Source organism: Rhipicephalus microplus, chromosome 3, assembly GCF_043290135.1.
Source record: "Rhipicephalus microplus isolate Deutch F79 chromosome 3, USDA_Rmic, whole genome shotgun sequence".
Lineage (NCBI taxonomy): Eukaryota > Metazoa > Arthropoda > Arachnida > Ixodida > Ixodidae > Rhipicephalus > Rhipicephalus microplus.
The window spans coordinates 77,751,833-77,774,072 of record NC_134702.1 but is presented as its reverse complement, the minus strand read 5'-3'; the positions used below and the strand labels follow the sequence as shown (position 1 = coordinate 77,774,072).

The 22,240-nt window shown below is 45.3% G+C and overlaps 1 protein-coding gene across 2 annotated transcripts in view; it reads left to right on the top strand.

Moving 5' to 3' along the window:
• LOC119173150 (3-hydroxyanthranilate 3,4-dioxygenase) overlaps positions 1-20,607 on the top strand; it is a 30,497-nt gene extending 9,890 nt beyond the window's left edge. For both annotated transcript variants that reach the window (XM_075889864.1, XM_037424160.2), the window contains exons 2-5: positions 7,250-8,048; positions 12,333-12,583; positions 17,550-17,807; positions 19,261-20,607. In XM_075889864.1, the coding sequence (XP_075745979.1) occupies positions 7,746-8,048; positions 12,333-12,583; positions 17,550-17,807; positions 19,261-19,513 (1,065 nt within the window). In that variant the 5' untranslated portion in view covers positions 7,250-7,745 and the 3' untranslated portion in view covers positions 19,514-20,607. The remainder of the gene's footprint in view (positions 1-7,249; positions 8,049-12,332; positions 12,584-17,549; positions 17,808-19,260) is intronic.
• Positions 20,608-22,240: the final 1,633 nt, after the last annotated feature.

Below are 22,240 nucleotides of genomic sequence, written 5' to 3'. Positions count from 1 at the left end.
TGCTAACGTGCATGAGCTGGTGGCGCCGCGGTGCGGGAGGGAACGAAAGCGGTCGGCGTGCTTCGTGCGGCAGCCCACCCAGAGCGGAGCTGTGTCAGGTTGTTATATATCGGTGCCTCGCTGTGCCATAAACTGCACCGCTAACTAAAAAAAAAAACTATGCACCTTCGACAAACCAGCGGGAACATGAATTATATTGCACGCCTCGTAAGTGATCCCGCGGGTACATTTATGTTGTTCACTGTAAATTTACTCTATACGCAAATTAAGCGATATGTTTACAGCAGCCGGCAAATTGATCTAGAGCCTGCAGCCTATACAATTCGTTGGCGGAAAGCCATCGACTAATTCAGGAAAACTCCGTCGTGCGCTGCTGTCGTTTGTGACCGTACCCCGTATAGTTCGTCGACCGGTGCAGTTTGAAGACAGTAACAGCAAGGAAGAATTAATGATGGTGAATTTCGCTGCTCGCGAACATTTGGGAAAATTGGGGACATAGTACAAAGGAGCGCCGACTTACAACTGGTGCTCATTTTGAAGACTGGCAAAAGACATGTAAAGCCGCGCAAAGTTTTAGCTATCGTGCGCGAGCACCGACATTTTTGTGCATCACCGGCGTACGACGGAGCCAAGTAGCAAACAAGGCGCCTTCACTCAACGCTTCACCTTCACTTGAGAAAGCCGATGGCAGCGCCGTCTCTAGGTACGGAAAGTCACTACAGATCAGCGATCATCTGCTGCGATTCTTGGGGAGGGCAGGGTCATTCTGAGCCGAGCTGTGGCGCGGTGCTTAACTCTGTCAAGTGAAGGGGGAAAGTCGAGTCGAGGAGCGTTTGTGAATACGGGGGTTAGTGCATGCTCACGAAGCACGCTCAGTTGGACACGGTGGCTGCTTGGCTGTTCATTCGCGAGAACGTCACCCCTCATTGACTCACTTCAGATGAACACACTGCCCATTTGGCCCGTATCTTATGTTCCGAAGATCAGCAAGCAACCGAGAAAATCAAATCCGCGGATAGGTCCCACGCCCCCACGCATGAGATAAGATAAGCTGATAAATGTGGATAGTTCAATTGTTATCTAGCAACTCGAATGCCTTTACTTTTTTTCACCTGTCGGATATGCCGTTTCTACACCACGAACGCTTCATAGATAAACGCGACGCATTAGTGCGGATGTTCAACAGGCCGTGCTAACGGTACTTTGCAACACTTATACACAATGCCAACCCGTATACCTTCCGAATTATAGGAATGTCACTGGGCGGCTCATCGCAGAAGAAAATCGCTCAATCACGTAGAGTGAGTGAGCCTTCAGTGGTTCGGACCATACGAGCCTACACGAGATGAAGGACGAATCAAAGGTGCTCCTCACTACGTCACTAGAAAAAGAACCGAAGAAGAAGAAGACCTGCAGATTATTGCCCGTGTTAATGACAACCTCTCATAACAACGAGTGAGATAAAGGCTGCCCTCGGCCTTGGTGTGTCCAAAGAACTGATTAGACAACGGCTGAGAGATGCGGGGGTTAGAAAGAGGACGGCTGCACAGAAGTCCCTGCTTTCCGAAAGTGTCAATGCAAAGAGGTTCGCTTTGGCACAGGAGCATCTCCAATGGGCAGTTGATGATTGGGAAAGCATCGTGTTCAGTGGTTAAAGTAGCTTCCCTGTGAGATCAGAAACAATAAAGTATACCGGGCAGTCGCTAAAACGGAAAATATTTTAGTCGCATTCTTATATAACATACCAACAGATTGATTACCGACCATCATTAATTTCAGTTACATTCATTTATTTAAGGTTTGATCCCCATTTAGGTCTTGGCCGTCAAATGTAGTGGAAGTCAATCTGTGAACGTCTGGGGTGCTATCACAAAAAAACGGTCTTGGTCCTCTCTACCGGGTCGTGGGTCATCTTTGTTCCGAAGATTACATAAGAATCATTGACCATCAGCTCCTTCCTCATGTGCTTAACGGACCATACTGTGGTAGACATTCTTTGCTGCAACAGGACCTTTCCCCTATTGACACCGCAAGCTTAGTGACAAAGCATCTGGAAAACCTAGGCGTGATGACACTAGATTGACCGCCCAAGGGAGCGGACATGAATGTTGTAGAGAATGTGTGGGGAATTTCGAAACACAGCTTGTCGCAAATAGGCCTCCACACAGCAACTCCTCATGAGTTGTGGCAGGCCATCAAGAGTGAGTGGGAGAAGCCCAAGGCCGACAGTGACCTCGTGCGGGCGCTCTTCCTTCCACGTCGTATGTCTGCCGTTGTGGAACTTTGCGGTCCCTGCGAGCACCGCATTGGTGCACACCTTCAACTTTATTTTTTAGGGTATCAGCAAGTGTGCTACACATCATAAAATGCTTCACGAATGCATTATGTTTTGTTTTATTCAGATATAACGAAATCGCTCTATGGTTTATGACGGTAACGAAGGTTATTTTTAAGAATCTGAGAAATCGTGCGTGAATCGGGCCAGGGTCTTTAGCAGCTTCCCTTAGCCATAACATTTCGACATGTTTGAAGCATCGAAGCGCGTCTGTCGTGGATATCAGCCCTCTTACAAGAGAAAAAAGGCATTTCCGTCGCTAGATAACAAATGAACAATCCACATTTGTCAGTTTATCTCATGCGAGGAGGCGTGTGACCTATCCACGGTTTTCATTTTCTCGGTTGCTTACTGATCTTCAGAACATAAGATACGGGCAAGATGAGCTGTCTGTTGGTCTGAAGGGAGTTATCGCGGGGCGACGTCCTCACGAAGGAACAGCCAAGCAGACGATGTGCCCAGCTGAGCGCGCTTCGTGGTGCGCATGAGCTTACTTTCGTCCTATTTGCAACTTGGCTCCGTCGTAGGCCGCGTCACTGACGCACAAAAAGAAGGTCGGCACTCGCGCACGCTAGCCAAAGATTTGGGTGGATGTCAGAAATAACGACGGGCTTAATCAGTGCATCGACAGTCAAATCATAACACGTGTTCCCGATTGTCCTACAGCCCGGCCAGGTTATCAAGCTCAAATTGTGGCAGCGCCAGGGATGCAGTGCTTACGCAGCTGTCGCCTAGTTACTGTATTAGTTTCCGCTTCTATAATCTCACGGTGTAGCTGGAACCAATGCCTCGCCACTATCGCGCACTGATTGAAAAGGATGCTGCAAGCCTCTCTAATCAGTCACGGCATTGGATGTCGAGCTGCCCCTGCACCACATTGCGCACGTCGTTGGAGCTCACGCAGGCGGTTGTTAACGCACCCGTCGGTCTAACTGACATAAGCATTTCAACACGTCGGTGGGATCGAGCAGACGAAGCCTATACTGCGAAGGGGACGTAGCTTCACCTGTGCGCAACAGAGCAAAGAGCAGGGTTGATGCGAGGTGTGTGCTTACTCGCTTCCAAGGTTTCTGCAGCTTGTCAGGTGCTGAGGAAACCACGTCAACGCTGGCGGGCTGGCCAATGCACATAAGGTAGAATGGCTGGCTGGCTCTTTTCGAAACAACTGTATACGCTTTTCAGGCTTTTTTTCCCTCGTTGAACTTCGTTTATAACAGATTTTCTGACACCGAGACGGGACGGTGTGCACAATATCCAGCTTTTGTCAGACGCCCCCCCCTACCGATTGATTGATATGTGAGGTTTAACGTCCCAAAACCAACATATGATTATTAGAGACGCCGTAGTGGAGGGCTCCGGGAATTTCGACCACCTGGAGTTCTTTAACGTGCACCCAAAATCTGAACGCACGGGCCTAGAACATTTCCGCCTCCATCGGAAATGCAGCCGCCGCAGCCGGGATTCGATCCCGTGACCTGCGGGTCAGTAGCCGAGTACCTTAGCCACTAGACCACCACGGCGGGGCGCTCCCCCTACCGAGTAAACAGGGTGCTTAATGTGGGGGCACGTCTTCTTGAGGGCGTTGGCAAAGCAAAGGTTGACGATGCGCCTCTTAATCAATTTTGAATGGACTATAGGCTGTAAGAGAAAAGTGGTTTACCACTTCTCGGCTCATACATCCACCAAACATGGGGGGGAGGGGGGGGATCTGTTGATATCTTAGACCGTTACTAACCTCTCGACCAGTATTACCTCTTCGCAACCTATTAACTGCCTACGTTAGGACACAATTACTAGCTGCAACCGTTACTAACGTGTTTTGGTACCTGTTTACTACCTGCGTTAGTACACAGGCTCTGGAATGAAACAGGCGGTAACTGCAGCCATTCTGACTATCTGGCACCGCTACTACCTTCTTGCTATACGCCTATTAACTATCTAGTCTAAAACAATAGGCAATATCTATTGTATTAATTTATAAAAGTAATCGTCCTGCCTTATTATTTTTAAACGGAAAAAAAAGATGACACATTAGATATCAACGGACAAAATAAACGTTTATTTTAAATTACGCGACCGAGTTATGTAAGCGACATTCGGCTATTATAAAAACGGAAAAGTTCAAGAAAACGAGCCATAAGCAAGTGCTGCACGCGATGCAATAGACAATTGCAACAAACTTAGAAAATTACAGCAAACAAACATGAAAGGCGCATAAAATGTAACCATATGATCAAAATTATTCCGGAGTCCCTCATCACGGTGTGTATCAAAATATTATCGTGACTTTGCCACGTAAAACCCCAGAAGCTATTATGACCTTCTAACCACCGATATATTAGCACTGTGAATCATTCAAATGCACTGAGACTTTTCTTAATGAGTTTCGCACCTTGTTTCGACCACTGTTGATAATGCTTTCTTGTGGCTCTTTCATAGTAAACGGATATTACATATAATTCTTCTTAGTATGGATGATTTAGTGTCTTGTTCTACGTCCTTAAATACACATAACTAGGTATAGTGTTCTGAACTCACATTTTTTGCGATTCATCCTGAAACACAAGTGCTCACCTGCACCAGACGTGCATCTTCAAAGTAGGGGCCATATATGCTCTGGGAGTCGTTTACTTAGTACCGTAATGCAGTGCACGTTTTACGACTATGTATTCTTCGCGTTCACGACACACCACGCAAGATCACCCGAAGTTGTGTAGTAATGCGACGTTCTTTGACCAGCATTAACAATGGAGAGATAATGTGGCAAAATGGACAAGCTAGTACAGGCTACTACTACTTTTGACTCCTTCAAAGGTTACTAACCATGGCTACTCATGGCTAGGATAGAAGCAGTTACTAAATGCTGTTAGTAACGGCAAAAGTAGTAACCGTTACCCTCTCCGTTTTTAACTGCACTTACTACCAGTTTTGTAACATGTGACAAACCATTACTACCAGAATATTAGCAAGTACTACTACCTTTTTTTAAATAGTACACGGTGTTTTAGATACGCTTGACTGTTCCCGCGGAGGAAAAAATAAAACCATTAGAGACAGCATTACGTCACGTGACGCAACCAATCTTTTCAAGCGAATGTTCCGTGAAGCCTTTCTCCCTGATAAGTCTGGCACATTATGCACGTCATCGGGTATAAAATTCTTCCATCCATCTATCCATCAGGTATCTTTGTGCAAGTATGTTTGCACGGGTATATCTCTGTGTATGTTAACTGCTCTGCCTTTACCTGCAATTAGCGTGCCTCCTGAAGCGAGATAATGTGTACCACTGACACTCATTTATCTGCCAAGAACCTTGTTAATAAAGGGAAAGAAGACAACCCACCCCTTTGTAGCACGGAACCACAAGGAAATCCGTACGGATTTCTGAGAAAGAAAAGCTTCTTATTGTTGCCGAAAAGTTCGTTCTAGTCCGGGGTTCGAAGTGAGTAGCAACACTTTCACGGGGCAGTCGCTTTGCCGAGTGAGTTAACCAGGAAGCTACCAATTGACAGCGCGAGGGCGAATTCATCGACAACTCGAAGCACGTGGACGCAAGTATTGCAAATGAGTTCTCCGGGAACCCGCAAGCTGGTGGAAGGGTTAATGAAGGGAAAGAAGACAACCAACCCGTTTGCAGCAAGAAGCCACCAGGAAATCCGTACAGATTTCTCAAAAAGAAAAGCTTCATAATTGCCGAAAAATTCGTCCTGGTCCGGGGTTTGGACCCAGGGTCAACGCATTTTTCGGAGAAGATAACCGCTCACGGTCAAGTGAGACGTGCTCTTTTCAGAGCGCTTTTGACGCCACACTGGTCAATTAAGTTCGAGCGAATGTGGAACGTAATCAGCCCACGTGCCTGATAAAACCTTACAATGCAAAGCTGTATGACACATTCTTATTGCAATCAGTGCTCCACCTTCGAGCCCCGCCGCGGTGGTCTAGTGGCTAAGGTACTCGGCTGCTGACCCGCAGGTCGCGGGATCAAATCCCGGCTGCGGCGGCTGCATTTCCGATGGAGGCGGAAATGTTGTAGGCCTGTGTGCTCAGATTTGGGTGCACGTTAAAGAACCCCAGGTGGTCAAAATTTCCGGAGCCCTCCACTACGGCGTCTCTCATAATCATATGGTGGTTTTGGGACGTTAAACCCCACAAATCAATCATTAGACATAGGAGCACGATGAAGAACCCCAGGTGGTCGAAATTTTCACTTCGGCATCCTTCAAAATCATATTCCGGTTTTTGGGCCGTAAAACCACCAAAATTATAATTTAATTGGTTGACATGAGGGGTTTAACGTCCCAAAACCATCCCCAAAATTATAATTTACTGCGTGTACCTGTCAGAATTCCTGTGATTTGGACAGTGTATAAAGACGTAAAGGTCGAACTCCCAATTTATTTTCGAAAATGTCCCAGGGTCAAGCTCTCATTTAGCTAAAAACGATCTAATTGATTAAATTATAGACCTCGAGCTCTTCTTCCGCAAGGCAACGAACGTCATACTGTCTCGTAAAATGGTGAGAAGCCGGAGTACTTCCGCACCCATATGCCTCCCGTCTAGGACTGCATAGCAACGTCAAAACAAACTGACATCAGTAATGATCGACTGAACAGGACGTACGGTAAGATCTAAGCGACAATACTGTTGACCATTTGGGCAGGTCACACGAACGAAGTGGGATCAAGGCGGGCAGCCTGGGCATGCAGTACGCCATGTTGCGCAGTAATAATAACTCGTGTAATCCATCAACTAAACACAGCTGATTCAGGTAAGCTCCACTCATGAGCAGTCGCGACCACCAGTATTTGACCATTATGACACCTTTCATTGCTGCATCTCGAAGTGCACTAAGATTGTGTCGTTGTATTCCGTCGTTTCTTTATTCATATCAACTAATCTTATTTTCGTGTGCAGCGCCACCATTGGAAAGGAGCCGGCACACAGCAACACGAAATTAGTGTCCATCGGTGCTGCCAAGTCAACGACACAGACAAACTTAACTATTGGGATTTTGTAGACGTCATTCAAAAAAGGCAGACTTTGTGCTATAGACTCCTAAAGGAACACAAGATCTAACTAAGACGCTAAAAAAGAGAGGACAAGGGCGAACGGCTGCAAACGCACTGTTTTGAAAGTCATTTACAAAATATTGCTTGGACAAGATAAAAATTGCGGCTGCATAAGATAATCGCCCGGATCGAAAAACGTATCACCGTAAGCTGGAGCCCTGACTGCCCACAGTATCTCGCATACCCGCTAGAGATACCAGTGTCTCCCAGGAAGGAAAATAGCTGAGGAGTGTCGCGGACCGAAGCCGGGATCCTCGAAGAGCTAGTGGAAACAACTTAATTGTCACCGCAACCGCGGCCACACCACCCGTATCTTTCTGTGCACACCACGACACGCCATAATGATAGCGACGGCCACTATAAACGGGTCGTTCGGACCCCGGCGTCCGCACAGCCAGTCGCCTTTGAGGTATTCGAGACCCATCAGACGACGACGTGCAACCGTCTCCGCGCAGCGCATTCAGCTGGGCGAGACTGGGTACATCGTCCACGGCAGGAAGCCACACCGAAAGCGCAGGTCATCCGTCGACGCAACCGCCATGGGGGCCGTCAAGTACAACTTGAACCAGTGGGTGGAGGACAACAAGGCCTACTTCCTGCCGCCAATTTGCAACAAGATGATGCACTGCGACGGTCAGCTCAAGGTCAGTGAGTGGCACTCGCGGAAACCAGTTGCCCCGAACGGACGGGCCTCCCATTCCTCTTCGATGTCTGTTACCGCTCGCTTCACTTTTACGATCGAGGTCCTTTGCAGCAGCCATTCGGCAGGGTCAGCGTGTGCAGATGGAATCGCACTTGTCTACAGCGCCCAGCCGGCCACTCCAGCTACCGTTTTCTGCAGAAATATATAGAGAACGACGCCGTAATGATAACCAAACATGGTCATACTGCGTGCTAAGTACTTTTGCTATAATTTAAGCATGAACGTAAGCTTGTAGCTAACGTGACGTTGAAGCCGCGGCCGAGGACAATGTCTATAACCACACGCCCCGCAGACAAGCGTGTTTCCATCTGTACTCGGCGATCGTAAAGGTGCAGTCAAAAAGTTGCGGAAAAAGTCCAGAGCCGTACCAACGAAGCATGCGACTTTCAGGTTTTTAATGCGCATGCGCTGCCTGTAAGCAAGGTGAACACTCGGTATAATCGCGTCACCCTCGCTTTATGGGCCGGCAGTACACGCCCTACTATGACAAAGACGGGAGAATGGGCTATCACTTACGGATTTCCCATGGGCATCGTTGTATTCGTTCAGCGTGTATTCACGTAAATTGTCTTCGTGATGATCTTCAGTTATGTCGCGCTAGGCACGATTAGAACAAACTAGCCCATGTACTCCTTGCTGTAAAATTCGTCTTGTAACACGTGCTGGAACCATATATTGCCGTACATTCAGCGTGAAATTAAGAGGACAGGGTAAGCAAAACTATTGAAAAAATATTTTCTTGCATTATTTGAAATCTGTGGCCTTTTCTGAACCAGCATCGGCGTTTGTTTTTTTTTTTGTCTCGGTGGTTTTCCTTAGATGCGAATCAACTCTTTGACTAGCCTGTGTAAGCGCCGTTTCCCGCACTACCCGCACAGCTGCAACGCACGTGTCGGGACCCCTGCCGCACGCCAGCGGGGGACTAATAAGCCAATTGGCGACGCTCTTCCACCCTCCGCTTGGCTGCGGCAGGTGTGCCGGCACGTGCGTTGCAGCTGCGCGTCTAGCGTATGGAATGAGCGTTCCACGCGCTACCCCCACAGCCGCAACACACGTGTCGGGACCCCCGCCGCACGCAAGCGAGGGACAAATAAGCCAATTTGGGACGCTCTTTCACCATCCGCTTTGCTGCAGCAGGTGTGCCGGCACGTGCGTTGCGGCTGTGTGGCAAGCGCGTGGAACGGCCCTAACGCTGTCCCTCCGTCCGCACCACTTTTCTCGTCGCAGGTGATCGAGCGGCCTCCTAGCACTGCGCGGTGACGTATCTCTCCCTCGCCTGCCGCGCGCGAATCACGTGTCTGCTCTCTCTCGCTTCTCCCTTTCCACCACTCGCGATGCTCGAGCCCACGTTGGCATCATCTCACCCGCGCCACCTCTCTCCATCTGTCGGCGAGAAGAAGCCGCAAGCCAGCGGGTGAGCGTGCGGCGCCGACAATGTGGACAGCACGTCGCTGCTTGTCGCGCGATCACGCCGACGGGCGGGAAGCTGTCGCGCCAGGCTTCCCGCTAGTGTTCGTGTACCTTTCCAACACCACCTAGACTATTGACAATAGTCTAGGTGGTGTTGACCTTTCCCGGCTGTCGCCGGCGTGGCGAGGGTTAGCGAAGCCGATCGCGTTCGCAAATGGCGACATCAGCACCGACGAGGCGCGAGGAAAACCGAACGCAAGCGTCGGCAGTGGAAGACTAGCGACACCGACGAGGTTCGAGTCAAGAACACTGATCGCGTTCGAAAATGCAGACGGCGCGCGGTTAACACCGACGAGACGCGAGCCAAGGAAGCCGAGCGCAAGCATCTTCAACGCGTCCCGCCTCCCGTGTCCCGCTTTTCAAACGTTTACCCGAATAAACGCTACACCGAATTTCGCTGCAAAGCATTCTTAAAGCACCCGCGTGGACGCCCGTTTCAACCGGGTCAACGCCGTGCGCACCGCTGCTGCTTCGCATCCCATCAGGGTTCCCTTCGGAAAGATGGCTCATGGATTTTCCTCTAAAACTGACATATTTTAAACCTTGTGTGGTGGCCTGCCGTGCCCCCATTCTTATTACGTAGCAAATATTCCTTCCGGTTTAAGCATCATAGTCATATTGAGATGGTACAGTTTTCAAGCTAGGGTACATTTCACACACTCAGAAAAAAAAATGGACCCATAACTACGAAAACGAAAGAAAGCAGAGGCATCAAGCTTTCAGTCCGTAAGTATCTTTCTGGCTCGGGACGTCTTAATAGTGCCATCATAGGTAAGCACCCAAACTATTATCGTCTGGCCATCAAGATAAATAGAGCCAGCTTGGAGGACATGCCAAAAGTTGTCCGGACCACATATTTTCACATGGCATTAAATGATACTGATACAACCCACGGCCTTTGCCCGAAGCACACCAAAACTTGGTGTAATTTCAACAAAGCCCAGTTGAATGGTGAACCATTCGTGCATAAAGAACACCTTCCAGCATCTGTTATTGAGGCTTTTAGGTCAAATTATGTGGAACTATATCATGCAGAATTACTTGCTCAATGTCTTTATGGGAAAACTTAAAACCCTAACAAGTCGTTGAATTGTCATGTAGAAGCGCACTCTAAAGAAACATTTTCTTCAGACAATAAACACTGAAAATATTCACTCTTGATGATGTGCTCACTTTTAATGATGGCCTTATAGCCCGCGTGAATGTGCTAACTCCATTGGAATTTCACCATGGCACTGCGCAGAGCAGAGCCTATGTGCCCTTGACCTGCGTCGACTGATGTTTGATGACAAGGCTGCACAGCAGGCACCAAAGGAGGCTCGCTAAGCAAGACATTTAAACACAAAAATGATATTGGTGATCGGTATCTGTCTGTTGATTATTGAACTGGCCCGCGAATTTGCTATTATCTCGTTGTACTTTTGAATTAACAGCCATTTTTAACTTAAAATGCGATTATCTCAAGACATGCTTTTTTGTACTTATGTGCCTTCATTTAGGTATCTATGATCATAAATTTCGGCCAGTATTTAGATAATGTAATAGGCAATATGCTGAAGCAGAATTACTGCTGTGTCAGTAAGCGCTCTTCTTCAACACATTTATTAGCTATTGCCAAATGATAATTAGGTAACGGAAGTAAAAAAATTTACAAAAAATAGTGTTGCAATTTTCAGCGTGAAATCTGCGTCAGTAAACATATAAAGGCTCATGATAACAATGATAGTAAAATAAGTACTGTAACTCTTATTATTATAGAGAAAAGGTACGTAAACTTCACCTAAAATACATGGTGAGTATAAGGCTTACCTTGCTTAACAGCCCAGGGAAACAAATGTCAGGGGCAGTATCAGGGCCGTGGAAATCGGGTGATTTTCTCGCATAGTACGCGTCCTTATGAAAGTAATATAGCCCCAACAAGACAAACGTGAGACGGACAAGCACTTTTTCGTTGCTTTAACTCCGTGTCTTTGTATGGTGTCGTCGCATTTGCATATGAACCAGTGATGGCAAAATAACTGCTGAAAAAAATCTGCCAGTTTCGCATCGTAAAATCTGTCGAACAGAGAAGCTGCAAACCTGCGAGTGCATGTGACTGGCCAGCGGGATCCCGTGCATCATCATCATCACAGTTTCATTTTATTCTTTACTCACTCCCCCTCTCTGACCACGTGACATCTGTGACAACTATTGATACGACGATGGCATAGGGTAAAGACAGCTTCGTTATAAAAGTAATAAAATTAAATTACTCATTAACTGCCAGAATTTTTTCAAATGTAACTAGGTTGCATTAAAAATTACAGCTGCCGAAAGTAACAAAATTTATCACTCATGCACAACTAATGTACACGTTATTTACAGCGCATGCACAATAAATATCGTAGATTTCAACTTCTCATGTTTTATGTTTGCCACTTACATAAACTCCTCTTTTGTTCTAAGGCAAATGACTTGTAGATCATCATCATGAGCCTGACTAAGTCCACTGCAGGACAAAGGCCTCTCCCATGTTCCGCCAGTTAACCCAGTCCTGTGCTTGCTGCTGCCAATTTATACCCGCAAACTTCTTAATCTTGTAGAATTGCCTCATCAAATGAATTGATCGTTGGCATTCACACTATCGAGTGATGCAAAAAAAATACCGTTGCAGGTCCCCAAAACACAACGTCATCTTGTAGTCACATAACCTGGCATTAGAAGTACACCAGATATTATTATTTCCTCCTCAATGATCCACTCTCTGTTTGCGCAGGTGTTCTGCGTGGGTGGACCCAACATGAGGCCCGACTACCACCTGGAAGAAGGCGAGGAGTTTATGTACATGCTCCGTGGAGACATGCTCCTCAAGGTGGTTGAACACGGCAAGGAGAAGGACGTGCTGATACGTGAGGGCGAGGTGTTCCTGCTGCCCGCTAGGATCCCGCACTCGCCGCAGCGCAGAGCCAACACAGTTGGGCTCGTCATCGAGCGGGAACGAACACAGCAAGAAAAGGATTGCATGAGGTGCGGGTGACGACTTCGCTCTATCTATCAGTGGGTTTAGAATGTAACCTTATTGATATTATTCTGCATGCTACGTTTCGTAGATGTAGATCCTAAACTTTCGGTGCACAACTATCTTTGAGGATTGGTCAAGAATCGGGTAGCTTAGAAAAAAAATATTTGAAAATTAGAGAAGAGAATAGTTTCTCGCTTTCTATAACAAAGACTTTTTGTAGCGTAAGCGACCCTGGCCGAGGTGGAGCAGTTTCACGTAGCTTATCTGAAAGCCGTGCTGCGCATACCCAAGGAGCAGTGACGTCACATAGCGCACCACTAGCGCGCCGGAGAAGGTTTGGAAACTCCTGGAATGATATGCGACTAGTCAGCTGGCACTTGACTAGCGTGAGCTCACTCACTAGTATGTCCAAGAGTCTGTCGACAGCTCACGGTACCTGTATTTTGGCACAGCTGAGCTAAGCGCGGTTCTTAGAGGCGAAGCTCCTCTTAGTCTAACCTCATCACTGGTCACGCGTAACCGAGAGAAGAGACGAGAAAGAAGGCAAAAGAAATAGATGACCATTTCTCGTCTCAATTCCTAGATGGGTTTACTCGGCCTCTACTCTTCGATTGACTGCTGCGCGCGCTTTGCCTTAGTACGCGGAGAACGAGTGCCTCTCTGTCTCCTGGATAGCCGCCGTACATGGCGGACCGCTGGTGGGGCATGGACGAAGTAGAGTGGCGGGCGTGTTGAAGATGCTTGCGCTTATTTTCCTTGTCTCGCATCTCGTCGGTTTTACCCGCACTACGTCTGTATTCTCAAATGCGATCGAATGCATGGACACATGCACGGACGGACGGACACTTTGCTCCATTTATCATCACGCACTCCGTGGATATGCTGCGATTTTTCTAGCTATGCTTGTGAAAATGAAAAAAGAATGGTCAGTCAAAATAATTATTATCGAATAAGAATTAAGTTATCAATACAGAAGAAAATTTGCTGGAGCCTACTTTGGTTAACTATGGAGCTTTAGAGTCGTAGTTGTGTAAGTGTATTTGACTGTGCTACGGAATCTTGCATGGCTTCGCATACTTCCCCCGTTGCTGTGCCCAAGGGTGAGTGCACTTAGCAATAATAAACTTAATGTACGTTTTTGGGGACATTACGTTCTTTCTTTCATTGGACATCGTATCATAGGGAAAGTCTTTATCGAGTCAACGCGACCATGTTTCCATCTGTATTGGGAAATACAGGAGCAGAAATGGGATTCTACAGGCAATTCCAAAACGCACAGCTTTATGCTATATGCGCATTAAAGACTAAGCCAATTTCCACATACGGACGAACACTGTATTCCTAGCTTGCAGCTGTGTGGAGAAACTACTACAGCCGTGCGAAGGAATTGCTACACGAAGGTTTGTTACTGAGCACACAAGCTATTTTCTTACTTTCAGCCTTGCTTTGAATAATACATTTTTTGGGGTTGTGCGGTTTATTTCCCGGTTTCTTTGAAGCTCATATAAACACTATTCCAAAGCACTTGAAATTCTGATTACCCCGTCAGGCGATGGTGTGACTGTCCAAAAGATCCGACATTAATTGAATATATGCACAAAAGGGTTAGAACAGGTCAAGCTAAGGTTTTTATATGATAAAATGGACCTTAAGGTATGTGATAAAATTAAAACTGGAGTTGCATAGTTAGCAGACGTTATTACAAACAGCAATAACACTTCAAAAACCCATCGAATCGAGATCCTTGCGGAATCTGACAGATCAGATCAGTTGCCATATGCTGGCTACTTCACGATTCCTTAGCACCACATTAGGTGGGCGAATGGTGAAGGGCGGCACTGTACCGAGTATGCTCGAACTTTGAAACAAATGGACAGAAATATCCCGGTGTCTGTTCAGATAAAGAGTGCTAGAGGATATTCAAGAAAAATTTGATCCTCGCACCACGACATAACCAAATATCTGTTATAACGAAGGATATGAACAATACTCCCACAATAGATATAGTGTTAAAATTATACTTTTATAACAACTTTTTGGTTATAAAGAACTTATTTTCATGCAAGATAAAACTTCGTTATAGTGAGGTTTGAGTGTATTTCAATAAATTTACATTGCGCAGCAAAATCGCTCCACGTATCGGAACCGGACACAGTTTTTCAGCGCACTATTTGTTTCAGCATAAGAAATGGTAAACTGTGACAAGGTTGACAAATGTTGCTTACGCAATAAGAGCATGTCCGACTTTGATCGAGATATTCTAAAAAAGTGATTTTCGGTGATGTCCTGATTTTCTAAGGTTTTTATTCTTATTGCTAATTTAATTTTATTCATTTCTTCATAATACTGTAAGCTCATATGAGCCATTACAGGGTGGGATTTGCACACACAATGCAGTGAAATCTGTCACTGTGGAATACAATACTCCACAGCATGAGAAAGGAACACAAGCAATAGCAATTATAACTTTCAAAAGATACCACTTTAGATTTACTTCAAAAAAAGCCAGGCTATCAATGCCACTGAAAACTTCAGGACTAAGGCTATTTCAATAAGCTATTTTACAAAAAAAGAAATGAATATTTATACAAATTTTTAATTTTTAGGACAATTTTGTTAATTAAGACAAAATAAACATTTCTGCAAGCCCAGTTTAGAAGAAAAAAAGTTGTGACATTTAAACAAGAAGCTGAAAAGTGGCATTGTCTGGTAATTTTTTTCCTGTATCTTTTTGCTTTTTGTTTCTTTTGAATTTTTTTATAGTCGGCTACATAGTGAACTCTATGAGTATGTACTTAGTTTATTATGTCTGCATGCCAACCAAAAGAAAAAAACGTGTCATTTCAATGGTCCTACACTATAACTATTTAGTCTCATCAGTTATCAATGCTCTGCAAGACGTGTTGCATAATTTTGCTCCGACTACAAAAGAGCACAGTAAGGTTAAAGAACTTTAACTTGGAGTAAGATTGAAGATCCTTTCTAAAGTGTTACCGAGGATACAAAGACCGATTTCGCAGCACTAGCAGTTTTACAACATCAGAATAATAGCCATATTTGGTGCCGTAGTCTGCCGCCGCTGGTGTCGTTAACCGCTATCATGCGAAATGAGAAAAAAAATACACTGGATCAGATGAGATTGGAACCGCCGAGCCATAACAGTGCTTGAAACTCCGTCATGGAAAGACCTTGTACAGGTGTCCTATTGGGCAAGGAATCGCATTAAAATATGTGGGATCAATGTCAAGAAATGTTTTGATTTATGGTGAAGTGGATACCCTGCAAGTGTATTAGTTGCCCCAGGAGAGTTTATAAGAGGATCTGGCAAAGTCGCTTTTCCAGCTTTCACCACGACTGTGCTCTGTATTCTTCGCACTGTGTTATAGTGCATTGTAGTGCTCCTTTCAGAGTACCATGTGTCCTAAGCATCAAGCTATGGCTCTTGGCTATGGCTCAACAACCAATTGCTATACAGGCAACGCAAATGCCTCACACAATAAGTACAAAGGCATTATAAGTGCTCTAAAGCGCAGAGGATCGTGTCGCAGGTTGAAAGTCGTGCCATGGTGGCCACATTTTAGTGGAAATGGATGCAATTACACAACACTACATAAACGAAACTCTTACTGGTAATGTAGTACCACACACGGCATTCTACTGCAGCCTTTCTACATAGCCCCACAGTTGCATTAAGTTCAATCAACAAATCGATAAACCACGAATATAAACGAAATCAGATCTTTCTTGTAATATCATGACATATTATAGATAACATTATCATAATATGAGGCATGACATGAATAACAAGCTTTAAAATCTCACAGTAGGCTTGAGAGGCCCTAAAAAATCTTGCGTCTCATCTGCAGCCTTGTGGCATGGCACGTTTTGCAATAGCTGCAACATCGATGCGTGCTCAAGCAAGTAGCTTTAAACAGAAATAATGGTAGGTAGAGCAGATAGAAACTTTACCCTTTGCCCCAGCAAAGCCAAAAGACTTGCACTACTGGCTAAATGAGTTGATAAAAGAAATGTCAAAATTATTTGAAGGTTTCTCTAGAATATTTTTTTTACCTGTGCTTCAACTGTATTACGAAGATCCTTGACAAATCATCTGAACGGCATTTTAAGCCTACACTGAAACAGCTCCTTGGGCCAGTAAGGTCATTTATAAAGTGTGCTGCATAGTATGCATTCATCGAAGTATCATGTCCTAGCAAATGCTAATTGCAACATGAGTTCGCAAAGCTTCTCTTCATCTACTTATCTTTTAATTTTTTAATTATATTCACTCATAAAATGGTTCTGTTACACTTAGTGAGCATGGTCAGAAAACGCTGCCGATCGGTGGTCAAGGCTCCCGGTAAAACACTAGCCAAATATACTATAGGGCGCAGGCAGCCTAGAATTTACAAAAATTATCAGTCGGCTAAAAATCACTTTCTCTCCTCTCAACAAATAAGAAACCACTGCATCAAAGGCTTAGTATCGGCCATCGAATGATTTCAGCATGGCGCACTCGGTTGTTACTGGGGCTGCCGCGAGAGGCCGCAACTTGGCCGCGCCATTGCACTGAAAAGCCGCACATTCGAAGAAAAAAAACAAGACAAAGAGTTCTCAAGGTCACGAGGCGCACGTGAAGCATTTTCTTCCCCCGTGACATCTCTTCCTGCTTAGCTTCCAGTACTTTTGTTGGGATGAGAGAAAGGAGAATGAAATTGCAGCATGCAACAAATCTTTGTAACTTCGCTTGTACTGAACGGCTTCTAAAAGTTTTTGTAGCAGTCAATTTGTAAGGAGACAAGCTCCTTCAATGAATCCATTCTATTGCTACTTAGAGAAGTGTTCCAGGGCTCCTTTCAGAAAGCACTAACAAATAAGTAAATAATGATGTCTTGATTAGGTACACTACTACAGCACTTTAGTAGAGTATTCCACCTGCACCTTGCTCTGATCGCAATTTCACATGTCCAGGTTTTATATTGACGACACCTGCCAAGAAATTTTGTACGAACGCTGGCTACAGTGTGACGATCTGACACAAAAGCTGGCCAACCTGCTCAACGAGTTCATGGCCTCGGAAGAGCACCGCACCAGAAAGCCTGGGCCAAAGTCGTTTCTGGTGAAGCCAGCCTACGAGCCAGACAGCAGCCTTACGCTGGAAGCACCTTTCAACCTCGAAAAGTGGCTTGACAAACATAGGGTCGAGCTGGACCGAGAGGGCGGCAAGCGGTCAGTACGCATCATGCACTAAATCTGGCCCAAAACAGTGCGAAGTGTAGTTAGTGCTTATAGCAACAGCATTGTTCATACAGTTACAGACAATGGTGAAATCAGATGCTATTTGCAAGCAATGCTGTATGGCAAGATGAGTACAGTAATCCTTGGTGACAGGGGTTGAAATCCAGCTCAATTCTTCACCAGACATTTGCACAACTTATACATAACTTCGGACTCTTGAACTGGCGTAGCCAAGGAGGAGGGGTTTCAACTACCCTCTCAATTAAGTTCTGCACGTGTATTAATACATGCCCCAACACAAACACATGCATGCACATATTTAAAGGTCAGGTGAACGTTCCCCTACCCTCCCTTTTTAAGAAAATCCTTGGTAAATATAAAATTGGTTCTAACCACAGCTATACAACATGCACGCCCGCTTTCACAATAGAACTATGACAAAGTCGCGAAAGCTCGAGGGAGGGTGTGCCCACTTGTCCAACTGATGCCTCTTAAATATGCTTATGTATTTTCCTTTGCAATTGGTTTTTAGTCTATTTTAAACGTGAATGGGTTCAAGCTTGTTCGCAAAAGCTTCATCGATGCGAAAAGGCTTCGTAGATGAGATGTGATAATGTGGGGTCAGAATATGTCGGTGCACCCTCAATAGAATTAACAGACGAGATTAACTATCTGCACCTTTAAGTAGATGTGACGTATAGGGCAGGGGCCATGCATTTTTTTCAATCTCTACTCCTTTTCCTGACATGTGTAGAAGGGTTTTTATTAGTGCTTGCACAAATAAATGCATTTGTTGGTAGTTTAGCGTTTTTGTTTTAAGTGTGAATACACTTTATAAGCGACCCCAAACCATCCACCGCCGTCGGCGGCGTCCGCAGTCTTCTCTCTATCTTTAAAAGAAAGAGGACTTGGCGGGCCGCAGCGCGACGCTCTACCGAATAAGCCACTGACGCGACGCTGATATTGGTGTCAGTAACGCGCCTTATACCCCCTCCCCCTTCGCTCGCTCCTCCGCTCTCCTCGCTCGCTCTCTCTCACCCCTCTCTCTCGCGCGCCCGCCTTCTCTCTCAGTCTCCAGTCGAGAGCGGGTCGTGAGGGGGAGTAAAGTTAAAATTCGTTGGCATTCGCCAGTGAGTTAACGTGAACTCCCCCGTGTGATCAAATTGTGATTCCCAGGAACCATTACACCATAAAGGCACCATAGTGTGAATAATAAATATAATAGTGCGAATTAATAAATACCCCTCATAGCATCACCCCGTGTATTCGAACTTAACCATGTTCACCCTCGGGGAAATGCTTGGGAGTTTTTTTTGTTTCTTTTAGCATCAATGCTTAAGGATGCTGTGCACTTACAATTTAGCCCTGAATTTGGTAGCCAGAGGGCAGAATACACAATGATATATGTTGTGCCTGCTTCTCTAAAACTCAAACTTGTGTGCAGAGATCTGTTCGGCAAGGGCCACCAGACGACCATGGTGGTGCTCGGCAACGGCACCCACAAAACGCAGTGCCCAGGCACTGAGACCTTTCTCTGGCAAGTCAAGGGATCAGCCAGTGTCAGCGTTGCTGGCAGAGCATTCACCCTGGCCGAGAATGACACTCTGCTTGTGCCCACGCCCGGCAACTATACACTTGTGAACCAGCCTGGCGGACGCACAATTGCTACCAGCATGCCACCAAAGAGCACCTTATAACATGCAACGATCATTCCATAACTGTCATTACCCTGCAACGGTCGCTAGCCATGCCATCTACCCAGCGTGCTGAAGTTGTGTGGCTGCAGTCATTCCACAAATTGACGATGCGAATGAGGTGAATGACACTGCGTCATGCCTATACTGCATTTCAGATGCTGCTGTACTAGGACATCCAATCTTGTTAGCAAACCCCTCATCAATATTCAATGACCGATTCACATCCATATCTCTTATCATCTTTGCATCTTAGTTTTATAACATGACGACTACAAAGCTTTAGGCAGATGTATTACTGTCCAGTTAACCTGCAGGCATTGTCACGAAATTGCGTTATGTGAATATAATGTACCGTGGAAATGTCTGTTATGTGAAGCATGTCAAATCGGAATGGCTATCACATAGTATTCAGAGTTCTGCATGCAAAGCTTTATATCATAGGTGAACACGCTTCGCAGGAAACTAAGTGTCCCTGTAAAAATGTAATCTAGAGTAGCACCAGAGTAGACAGTACAAACTACTTTTAGTGAAACCATGCTGGGCTTTCTTTTTATGTAAAAATCTCTCTTTTTCAATGACCTTGACGAAGCAAATACAGAAGATTTAAAGGCTGTGAAAGAAAGTATATCAGCCCATTGATGATTAACCATGGCAACAATATATTTCCTTTTCTAAAGTTACAGTTTAGAACAAATTTCCAAGCACATCTTTTCAACAGCATTTTTTTCATCAGGTACATTATTTGTATGTGATGGTCTGATTTATTAGAGAAAAGACATCAATGTTTTTGAAGTGCACTTAAGAGGCATTTCGAAAGTAGATGGCACGCTCTCTATCTTAGCCTATTTACAGGTTCTTCATATCAAAATAACACATTTTAACTACTACTGCTTGTAGGATGCTGTAGGAATGTTTTTAAATGCAGTTACTAGCTGTACACAAGTTTTACCCATACAGGATATTGCATACTTGTTGCAATAACGATTGTATAGGACTATTTCTGTTCAAATATGTGTTTTGCATAGTGATGTTTCAACGTAAAAATGTGTACGAGGTATCTTAGTTGACAAATAAATGTTTTGCATACCTGAAAAGCTCAAGGATTCTGAATCCGGGACATTTCCAAAACAGGGGGAAGGGGGGGGTGCCTTGAATGATTTGGCCTTACTTTTTTTTTTTGGCACCAAAAAACAAAGACAAGGACAAACATACAAACAACATACAAACAAAAACATCACGAAAAACAAGAGGGGTTGGGGGGTCCCGATCACAAGCGCCAACATCAGCGTTGCGGTTTTATAGTGCCTTGGAGTGGCCAAACACACGAGGGTAGGGTTTCCCACTAAGGTGAGAGTCTCAAAGAATCAAAACAACTAGCAGAATCTATTTCCGTCAAAACTCGCGTATGTCTTCCAGGGACACACGTGAACGGACGGGACGACACAGCTGGCTGCCGCACAAGTGCTGGTCAAAGCTTTGCTCACTGCTAGATTCTTTTGACAGGAACGCCAAAACGCATCTGGCTTTTTTTTACGTGTATTTACTGCCTTCAATCTAGCCTTGCATTAGCCGCGTGCCTTCGAAGCTCATAGAATGCTATTGCGTCGCCGCTACCGTGGTTTTGTGTGCGGCGGTTGCCACACGTTTGCAACACGTTTGACAAGCAGCAGATCAGTCCGGTGTGCTTGAGAACATGCAACAGCGCTTTCGTAGCCTTTTGAAATTGTGATGGGCGTACAATGATCCCAATATTTTTTCTGACAGTGAAAGTGCTTCCGTCCAGGTGATTTAAGTTCACTTTTTAATCCCCATGAGATTGGCTGTGCACGCACCTTCAAAATCAAGTCGTTTTATGCCATCTGCAATGGCACCTTCTGCGGCTTTGTCTGCAGAGTTTGTGAAAAGCAGTGTTGATTTGACTGGTTGAGCATTGGACGTGCCCACTTTCGGGGTTCTGTCAGCTACGTCGTCGCCATACATGATCGTATCAAGAACGACTGCGGTTTCATCCACAGGGGTTGTGGCAATGGCAATCAGACGCACTGTAGAAGACAGTACATGCACCGGTCGCATGCATACTTCTGAAGCTTCGAGTATGCTGCTTTCGGCCTTCGTTCGACAGTTTCTGTACTAAAGTTTGCATCACCCGCCACAATTAGGAAATGCGTTTGGAACATTAGAGTTTAGGCTTAATGTATTTTAGGCACTATACCGATGAAAATAGTGGAATTTGGCTGGGAAATTTTACGAATTCGTATGTGCCGGGGTTTCGCATCACTGAGATTCTACTGTATGTTTAGATGAACGCCTCTTAAATTCATTTATAATAAAATGTGGTGGGTTCGCAATGCCTGAAGCGGATTGAGCTGCTTTTTTGTCAATGGGGCCAGATCACACAAAAATTTCGATTTCCAGGAGATTTTCATGACAACCGTACAAACAGAAGAAACGGTCGAGATCCGGGAGTCTCCCAGCCAATCCGGGAGACTTGGCAGGTATGGTTTGTGCAACAGCTTGTTTTTTATGAGACATTTTGAGTGAAATCTGAAGAAAGATCAAGTTTCATCGTGCTGTCTCAGATCATTAGATTCATACAAAAGGGCATTTGAACTAAAGAGCTCTTTGTTCGTTGAAAAGCAAAAATGAATAGCCACATGCAAGGCCAGCATTTGTGTCTGTATACACAGAATTGTAATGATGATGTCAGGACATGTACTTACAATGAGG